Source organism: Gadus chalcogrammus, chromosome 15, assembly GCF_026213295.1.
Source record: "Gadus chalcogrammus isolate NIFS_2021 chromosome 15, NIFS_Gcha_1.0, whole genome shotgun sequence".
Taxonomy (NCBI): Eukaryota; Metazoa; Chordata; class Actinopteri; order Gadiformes; family Gadidae; genus Gadus; species Gadus chalcogrammus.
The window spans coordinates 8,347,641-8,356,703 of record NC_079426.1 but is presented as its reverse complement, the minus strand read 5'-3'; the positions used below and the strand labels follow the sequence as shown (position 1 = coordinate 8,356,703).

At 44.7% G+C, this 9,063-nt stretch overlaps 1 protein-coding gene across 1 annotated transcript; it reads right to left on the bottom strand.

The window, feature by feature from the left end:
- Positions 1–127: 127 nt before the first annotated feature.
- On the bottom strand, positions 128–2,179 carry rps27a (ribosomal protein S27a). The gene is made up of 7 exons (XM_056608838.1): positions 2,100–2,179; positions 1,832–1,928; positions 1,659–1,723; positions 1,140–1,194; positions 678–763; positions 425–556; positions 128–303 (listed from the first exon to the last, which is right to left on the bottom strand). Exons 3-7 carry the CDS (start codon positions 1,704–1,706, stop codon positions 154–156), a joined length of 471 nt encoding a protein of 156 aa, XP_056464813.1. The 5' UTR covers positions 1,707–1,723; positions 1,832–1,928; positions 2,100–2,179; the 3' UTR covers positions 128–153.
- Positions 2,180–9,063: the final 6,884 nt, after the last annotated feature.

Below are 9,063 nucleotides of genomic sequence, written 5' to 3'. Positions count from 1 at the left end.
GTTCAGCATGAGCTCAGCCTAGTTAACCTCGTCAGTACCTCTGAAGTGTTTATACAGTTTTACTATGGATGGGTTTCCTAATTGCGTGGATTGTAAGTATTGTTGAATAAAGCAGGCGGAGGCAGAGTGGAGTCAAAGGGCTTTATTGATCATCTACTTGTCCTCAGGCTTGTTGAAGCAGTAGGTCAGGCAGCACTTCCCACAGTAGTGTCTGTCGAAGTGGCTGGCCATAAAAACACCGGCGCCGCACTCGTCTGCTGGGCACTCCCGGCGCAGACGGTGGATCTTCCCGTTCTCGTCCACCTGAACAGAGAACACAGTGAGGACTACAGCCAGGGCCACGAGGACACTGTGCATGATGGGAAGTCGAGTCCTACAGCCTTTCACACGAGGACGCCGTGCATGATGGGAAGTGGAGTCTTACCTTGTAGTACTTGAGCACAGCGAGCTTGACCTTCTTCCTCTTGTGCTTGTTCTTCTTGGGGGTGGTGTAGGACTTCTTCTTCCTCTTCTTAGCACCTCCACGCAGACGCAAGACCAGATGGAGCGTTGATTCCTGGAGAGACATCAACTCTTCATTACACCGGCCCACCAGAACCATCCTGGACACTATACAACGATCGCCCCTACAGCCCCTAGAACCAGCCCTAGCAGACGACCAGTGTCTGCTCGCTTACCTTCTGGATGTTGTAGTCTGACAGTGTGCGTCCGTCCTCCAGCTGCTTGCCGGCGAAGATCAGCCTCTGCTGGTCAGGAGGGATCCCTGCAGGGAGAAAAACAGGGTGCTCAGCTACAGCAGCACAACCCGCACGTCTTCTACCAGTCAGCCGTTACAACCCCCATCTCACGGGCATGATATGCAGTCCAACTCATCAAGAATACTTTAACTCTTTAGGTAACTGGTGAGCAAGGATTCAGCTCCTTAGTTAACAGGTCAGTAATGGTTCAGCTTGCAGGTTAAGTTTCAGTAATGGTTCAGCTTGCAAGTTAAGTGACAGTAATGGTTCAGCTTGCAAGGTAAGCGTCAGTCATGGTTCAGCTTGCAAGGTAAGTGTCTGAGTCACGGTTCAGCTCCTAAGTTAAGGGTCAGTTATGGTTCAGATCCTAAGTTAAGGGTCGGTAATGGTTCAGGGACTCACCCTCTTTGTCCTGGATCTTAGCCTTGACATTCTCAATAGTATCCGAGGGTTCGACCTGTGAGGAGAGCAGAGGATAAACAACCGGGCCGTGTACATCAGAGTGCAGTATAGGTGTTTAGTTGCACAAGGAGATAAGGTAAATAAAACGCAACAGCATAACAATTTGTTTCGCCATGTGTCGCATAAGAAACCACATGATGACAATCACTCCGGGTTCGAACGTCTTAATGACATCTTTAAACCGAGACATGTGGCTCTAACCCGGGACATGTGGCTCTAACCCGGTCTAGAGTCTCCGCTTGATTCAATGCATAGCTAAGCTAGCTTCAATAATGCAGTGACAACCCATGTGACACCGACCCGAGGCTACATGTGTAACATGACCCACTGTAATACTGCACCTGGATATATTTTAATATTATATGTAGTACGACCATCCCGATCAGCAGGACTGCAGAACACCAACACTACGCTAACAGTCTGAGCTAACGGCTAGTTCTGCGAGCTAACTGGACTCACCTCGAGGGTGATGGTCTTCCCCGTGAGGGTTTTTACGAAAATCTGCATCTTGGCGTTTTGGCCACCTGCAAGGAAGGTTAACACACACGTTAAACTCGAGAAAGGGCTTAAAGCCTTGTCATTATCAGTAGGTATTAGGGTGAATAACGCAGATCACAACGGAGAGCTCTTACCGCAGGTCGACTCCTAATGGCGGCGCGGTAGAAGAGGGGGTCCTGCCGCAGCTACGGGGTTTTCTGAGCGTTCCGCACGGAAGAGGTAGCCACTCTGCTGCCCGATCAAATACATAATATTAGTTCGATTAACAAATAATTGTATTCTTTATTTATCTTGTGATTGTGCTGGTTTATGCGTTGAATTATATTTTATATTAAGCTCCTGATATTATCATGAAATTCATAATCATGCATGTGATAATAAAACAATAATGTTGTTAAATACCATTTAAACTTGGCATTTCTTATGTGCCTATAATTATATCCATAGTAACTGCGATGTTTACAAATTTCCTTAGCTCAAACACATTTTAGAGAAGACATTTATAAAATCTATGTGTTCTCTTATCACACGCAGGATATTACAAGAAGAACCGTTATGACGTCTGACGTCATTACGCAGGAGAACCAGTCTCGCGAGGTAGCTGACATACGACAGGTAAGTAATAATAATAATAATAATACACTTTAATTTTTTAAGGGGCCTTTTCATCCGAAGATCTCAAAGGGCTACAGGTTAAAAGTAGTGTTGTTAATTATTTATTTTTAATATAAAAACAAAAATAAAAAGGGGTTTAAAGACATCTAAGAGTGGGAGCCAACGGTTTTCTTAAAAATAAATGTTTTAATACCTTTTGAACTAGTTTTTCGGAGTCTGAGAGGGAGAGAATGGTGCGGAGTTTGGAAATGTTGCAGGGGTCGATAGAAGGAGGTTTTGCAGAGGGGATATGGGATTTTACAACAAGATTTGTGACTGTTGATGAGTGAGGGATATTGGAGCCAGAAAAGGTGATGCTGGTTATGGATGATGATTTGGTCTGGTGAGAAGTGCCAACCAGGATGGCTTCAGTTTTGGAGCTCTTCAGTTGGAGGAAATTGTGCTCCATCCATACCTTTTCTCCTCTAGACACGTGGTGAGTTTTGATGGGGATGATGGTGATGTTGAAGGTGGGGTGGCAGCTGTGGCATTGACATAGAGCTGTGTGTCGTCGGCGTAGCAGTGGAATGAAAAACCATGGTGGCTGATGACCTGACCAAGGGGGATGAGGTAGAAGATGAAGAGGATGGGGCCAAGGACTGACCCCTGGGGGACACCGCAAGTGACTGTGTGTGGGTTCGATTTGGAGGGACCCAGCGAGATGCATTCTATTCGGTTTGTGAGGTATGACTGGAACCAACTGAGGGGAGTGCCATGAGTCCAGTGGTGAGGTGGAGGCAGTTTAGAAGAATGCCATGGTCGACTGTGTAAAATGCAGCAGAGAGATCCAGAAGGATGAGGAGGGAGGGGGAGCCAGCGTCGGATGACTTCAGGAGGTCGTTTGTAACTCTTACGAGTGCAGTTTCTGTGCTGTGGGCGGAGCGGAAACCGGACTGGAATTTTTCGTAGAGGTTGTTTAGTTTGAGGTGGTTTTGAAGGTGGGTGGCAACTGCTTTCTCAAGTACTTTGGATATGAAGGGGAGATTGGAGATGGGCCTATAGTCTGATAGGACTTCTGGGTCAAGGGTGTGTTTTTTGAGCAGTGATCTGATTATGGCTTTCTTTAAGACGGGGGGGACGTGACTAGTTTGGAGAGGGTGATTTATAACAGAGGTGATCAGGGGACTTAAGACAGTGATATGGGTTTTTACCAGGGAGATTGGGAGAGGGTCCAGGGCACAGGTGGAGGGTTTCATCTTCCTGATGATGTTCTGAACCTCTTCTGATGAAACCACAGGAAAGCAGTTTAGGGGTTGTGAGATTGCATATGTATATGGGGGAACGGTTTGGGTGGGAGGACCGGAAAGAGCAGAGCGAATATGTGCAATCTTTGATTTGAGAAATCCGTGAAGTGATTGCACTGTTCTTCTGTGGTGCCCGTAAGTAGGGGGGATTGTGGTTTGAGAAGATGGTTGACAGTAGAAAAGAGCTGTTTGGAATTACCTGGATTGTTTCTGATGTCAGAGTAAAAAAGTGACCTTGCCCCTTTAAGGGACTTTAAATATTGTAGTTGGTGCTCACGGTAGGTTTGATTGTGAACAGTGAGGCCAGATGTTTTGTATCGCAGCTCAAGGACTCGTCATGCTGCCTTCATCTTCCGCAGCCCATTTGAAAACCAGTGAGCTGGGCGGGTGAAGGTGACTGCTCTGGTTTTAACAGGTGCATGGTGATCCAGGAGGCTACTCAGATGGCTGTTGTAGTAGTCCACTGCTTCGTCGGCTGATGAGAAGAGTGTGGAGAGATGCTGAAAGTCTTCTGCCAGGTGTTCTTGGTTAATGTTTTTGAGGTTTCTAAAGCTGATATTTCGTTTAGGCTTGGAGAGGCTGGATGAGGATGGCAACTCCATAGAAATTATCTTGTGGTCAGAGACACCAATGTCATACACCTGCAGGTTTGTGAGAGGGGCAGAGGTCTGTGTGTCATCAGGTAGGTCACCTTTAGTTAACGTGTGTCATCAGGTAGGTCAGGTGTAGTAAACATGTTTCATCAGGTAGTTAACGTGTAGTTAACGTGTTTCATCAGGGAGTTAACGTGTAGTTAACATATTTCATCAGGTAGTGAACGTGTAGTTAACGTGTTTCATCAGGTAGTTGACGTATTTCATCAGGTAGTTAACGTGTCGTTAACGTGTGTCATCAGGTAGTTAAAGTGTAGTTAACGTATTTCATCAGGTAGTTAATGTGTAGGTAACGTGTTTCTTCAGGTAGTCAACGTGTAGTTAACGTGTTTCATCAGGTAGTTGACGTATTTCATCAGGTAGTTATCGTGTAGTTAACCTATGTCAGGTAGTTAACGTGTAGTTAACGTATTTCATCAGGTAGTTAACGTGTAGGTAACGTGTTTCATCAGGTAGTTAATGTGTAGTTGACGTGTAGTTAAGGTGTTCAATCAGGTAGTTAACGTATAGTTAACATGTTTTTTCAGGTAGTTAACGCGTAGTTAACGTGTAGTTAACATGTATTTAACCAGTGCCGTGTTCCGATATCCATACTTCCATGAGTACACTTAAACAAAGTACACTATCCGCACTCACTAAGTGCGCTCATTTTCAGATGTTAGTGTTGTTCCAAATCGAATACTCCGTGGTGAACGAACCGGAAAATACGATCAGGACTGCCGCCGCGGCTCCTCCCCCGGCTCCTCAAAAAACTGCTTTGAACGGTGAACTCTTTATGCCTAGCAGCTATAAAAAGCTATAAAAACTATAAAAACGACTAACTATTAATGCAGGCTATGTGGAAAATGCGCCGACTTTGGCTCAGCCAGGCCCGCCCGCCCTCTTCCGCTACGTAGCTAAGATGGCTGCTGTTGAGTACGAAAAGTGTACATCACCACACACTTCGCGATGTGACCGTTTTGAGTACACCATCCGGGTCCTTTCAGTACACTTATTTTCGCCCGATCTGAATCGGAACGCCCTACGTACTCAAACTAAGGCTAGTGAGTACGGATAGTATGGATATTGGAACACGGCACTGTAGTTAACGTGTGTCTTCAGGAGGTTAACGTGTAGCTAACGTGTTTCATCAGGTATTTAATGTGTGTCATCAGGTAGTTAACGTGCAGTTAACATGTTTCATCCGGTAGTTAACATGTAGGTTATGTGTCATCAGGTAGTTAACGTGTAGTTAACATGTAGTTATGGTGTGTCATCAGGTAATTAACGTATAGTTAACGTGTTTCATCAGGTAGTTGACGTGTGTCATAAGGGAGTTAACATGAGGTTGACATGTAGTTAACATGTTCATCAGGTAGTTAACTTGTAGTTAACCTGTTTCTTCAGGTAGTTAACGTGTAGTTAACATGTTCATCAGGTAGTTAACGTTTAGTTAACATGTTTCTTCAGGTAGTTAACATGTAGTTAACGTGTAGTTAACATGTATTTAACCTGTAGTTAACGTGTGTCATCAAGTAGTTAGCTAACGTGTTTCATCAGGTAGCTAACGTGTGTCGTCAGGTAGTTAACGTGTAATTAACATGTATTTAACCTGTAGTCAATGTGTGTCATTCGGTAGTTAACATGTAAGTAACGTGTTTCATCTGACAGGTAGGTAACGTGTAGTTAACGTGTTTCATCCGGCAGTTAACTTGTAGTTAACATGTAGTAAACGTGTGTCATCAGGTAGTTAATGCGTGTCATCAGGGAGTTAACGTGTAGTTAACGTATTTCATCAGGTAGTTAACGTGTAGGTAATGTGTTTCATCAGGTAGTTAATGTGTAGTTAACGTGCAGTTAACATGTGTCATCATCCGGTAGTTAACATGTAGGTAACGTGTTTCATCAGGTAGGTAACGTGTAGTTAGCGTGTTTCATCAGGTAGTTTATGTGTTTCATCAGGTAATTAAGGTGTAGTTAACGTGTTTCATCAGGTAGGTAACGTGTAGTTGGCGTGTTTCATCAGGTAGTTAACAATGTAGGGAAAGTTACTTTCAACATTTAATATATAACCTATAAATGCCTTTTGAAAGTAATGTTATGTTACAATATTACTCAGTACTGAGAGATTGTACTAAGACAGTCCTAACACAGCACTGAGGTAGTACTAAGACAGTCCAGTATTGAGGTAGTACTAATGCCGCTTTTCCACCGCACATGTAGCTCGACTCGACACGACACGACTCGACACGACTCGACACGGTAGCAGCGCGGGTGCTTTTCCACCGCAAATAGTACCTCCGGGACGTGGGCGGGGTCGTCTGCGCGAAAGGGCCGTGACGTATTTTTGTACGCGACGCAAACAACACCTACGTAACCCACACATGGACAGAACCCGCATAACAACAATGGAGAACATCGATGCGATGGTATTCGTGTTCGTATTATTAGCTGGCATGTTGAAGAAGTGGAATATGTTGGCTGCGGCGCTACTATGGCTGTTCTATCGTTACCAGCATGGTTGCCATGTCGCTCTCGTGACTTCGTCACACTCTCTGGCCAATCAGTGGCCGGCCGTCTGCCGACGTCACCTTTTAGCATCGGCTCAGCCGCTTGGAACCTAGAGCGAGGCGGTACTAGAAAAAGCAGCCACTTGAGGTACTAGATCGCGGTGGAAACGCAAAAAAGGCGAGCTGAGTCGAGTCGAGTCGAGTCGTGTCGAGCTGGTACCATGCAGTGGAAAAGCGGCATAAGACAGTCCTAACACAGTACTAAGGTAGCACTAAGATAGTCCTACACAGTACTGAGGTAGTACTAAGACAGTCCTAACCAAGTACTGAGGTAGTACTATGACAGTCCAGTACTGAGGTAGTGCTAAGACAGTCCTACACATTACTGAGGTAGTACTAAGACAGTCCTACACAGTACTGAGGTAGTACTAAGACAGTCCTAACACAGTACTGAGGTAGTACTAAGATAGTCCTACACAGTACTGAGGTAGTACTATGACAGTCCTAACACAGGACTGGGTTACTACTAAAACACTGTAATCCTCCTCTGTAGGTCAGTGTGTGGCTCTAATCCTCTGTAGGTCAGTGTGTGACTCTAATCCTCCTCTGTAGGTCAGCGTGTGGCTCTAATCCTCTGTAGGTCAGCGTGTGGCTCTAATCCTCTGTAGGTCAGCATGTGGCTCTAATCCTCTTTAGGTCAGTGTGTGGCTCTAATCCTCTGTAGGTCAGTGTGTGGCTCTAATCCTCTGTAGGTCAGCGTGTTGCTCTAATACTCTGTAGGTCAGTGTGTGGCTCTATTCCTGTCAGTCAGCGTGTGGCTCTAATCCTCCTCTGTAGGTCAGTGTGTGGATCTAATCCTCTGTAGGTCAGCGTGTGGCTCTAATCCTCTGTAGGTCAGTGTATGGCTCTAATCCTCTGTAGGTCAGTGTGTGGCTCTAATCCTCCTCTGTAGGTCAGCGTGTGGCTCTAATCCTCCTCTGTAGGTCAACGTGTGGCTTGAATCCTATGTAGGCCCTCACAGGTAGCCTACACATGATTCTCACTCTAATCTCAGAACTCAAAAAAAGAATCCCATGTGGCCCTGATCCTCTTCTGTAACCAACTGATGATCTATTTATTTTATTTATATTAATATATAGAGAGAGAGAGAGAGAGAGAGAGAGAGAGAGAGAGAGAGAGAGAGAGAGAGAGAGAGAGAGAGAGAGAGAGAGAGAGAGAGAGAGAGAGAGAGAGAGACATACTTTGAAAATAATATTAAGACTAATCTTGAGGGAGGGGAGAGTAGAGGGAGGAGGAGGTGAGAGATAAAGTGAGCGTAGAGAGAGAGGGAGGAGGGGAGAGGAGAGGAAGGAGGAGGGGAGAGATGAAGTGAGGGTAGAGAGAGAGGGAGGAGGAGGGAAAGGGAGAGGAGGATAGAAGAGAGGGAGGGGAGGGCTGCTGACTCAGTTTGGAATGATCGCACGATATTGATCTCATGCGATGTGTGTGTGTGTGTGTGTGTGTGTGTGTGTGTGTGTGTGTGTGTGTGTGTGTGTGTGTGTGTGTGTGTGTGTGTGTGTGTGTGTGTGTGTGTGTGTGTGTCATGTTCTCTCAGACCTCTCTCTTTCCCTCTTTCTTCCTCATCTATCTTCCGTTCCTCATCCTCATCCTTCCCTCATCTTCAATTCAAAATAACTTTATTTGCATTGAAAATAAACTAGGTCAAATAACTTAAGTGGTTAAAAAAAACAAGTGTTTACTGAACCGAGGGGGGTCGCCAAGGTGTGATTGAATGCCCTGACAGGTATATATATATATATATATATATATATATATATATATATATATATATATATATATATATATATATATATATATATATATATATATATATATATATATATTTATACAACGCAACGGGGGCCTGAATCCAGCGATCTGATTGGATCATACAATAAATAATGTATTGATTTATTGTGTACACACACGAAGTATAAATGGCAGACCTTCATCACATTAAAGTTCACGCACCGCGGGCGTGAACTTTAATCACTTGCATTGAAAGTTTAATTTACCACATTTAATTAATCTGGTCTTCTGCTCCCGCGGGAGCCGCTCTACTGAGGCGGCGGGGTGGGCAGAGTGACAGATAGGCTGTGGGCGGGGCCTGGGCGCTACCGGCCAATGGGGGCGTCCTCGCATATGCCACAGAGGAAAAAAACGACAACTTTCTTTTACTTTTACTATTTTTAAACCTCTTTACTTAAACCAGTGTAGTACTTTTGTTTCAATATTGTTGTTTCTATATTTTCGGGTTTTGCGAATGCAGTGGTTTAATTAATATCGT

Excerpts from the sequence above, each read along its gene's own strand:
- rps27a (XM_056608838.1), bottom strand. The coding sequence starts at position 1,706 with ATGCAGATTTTCGTAAAAACCCTCACGGGGAAGACCATCACCCTCGAG. Across the intron at positions 764-1,139 it reads TAAGATCCAGGACAAAGAGG|GGATCCCTCCTGACCAGCAG; the intron begins GTGAGTCCCTGA and ends TTCTCCCTGCAG. Across the intron at positions 304-424 it reads CTGTGCTCAAGTACTACAAG|GTGGACGAGAACGGGAAGAT; the intron begins GTAAGACTCCAC and ends TTCTCTGTTCAG.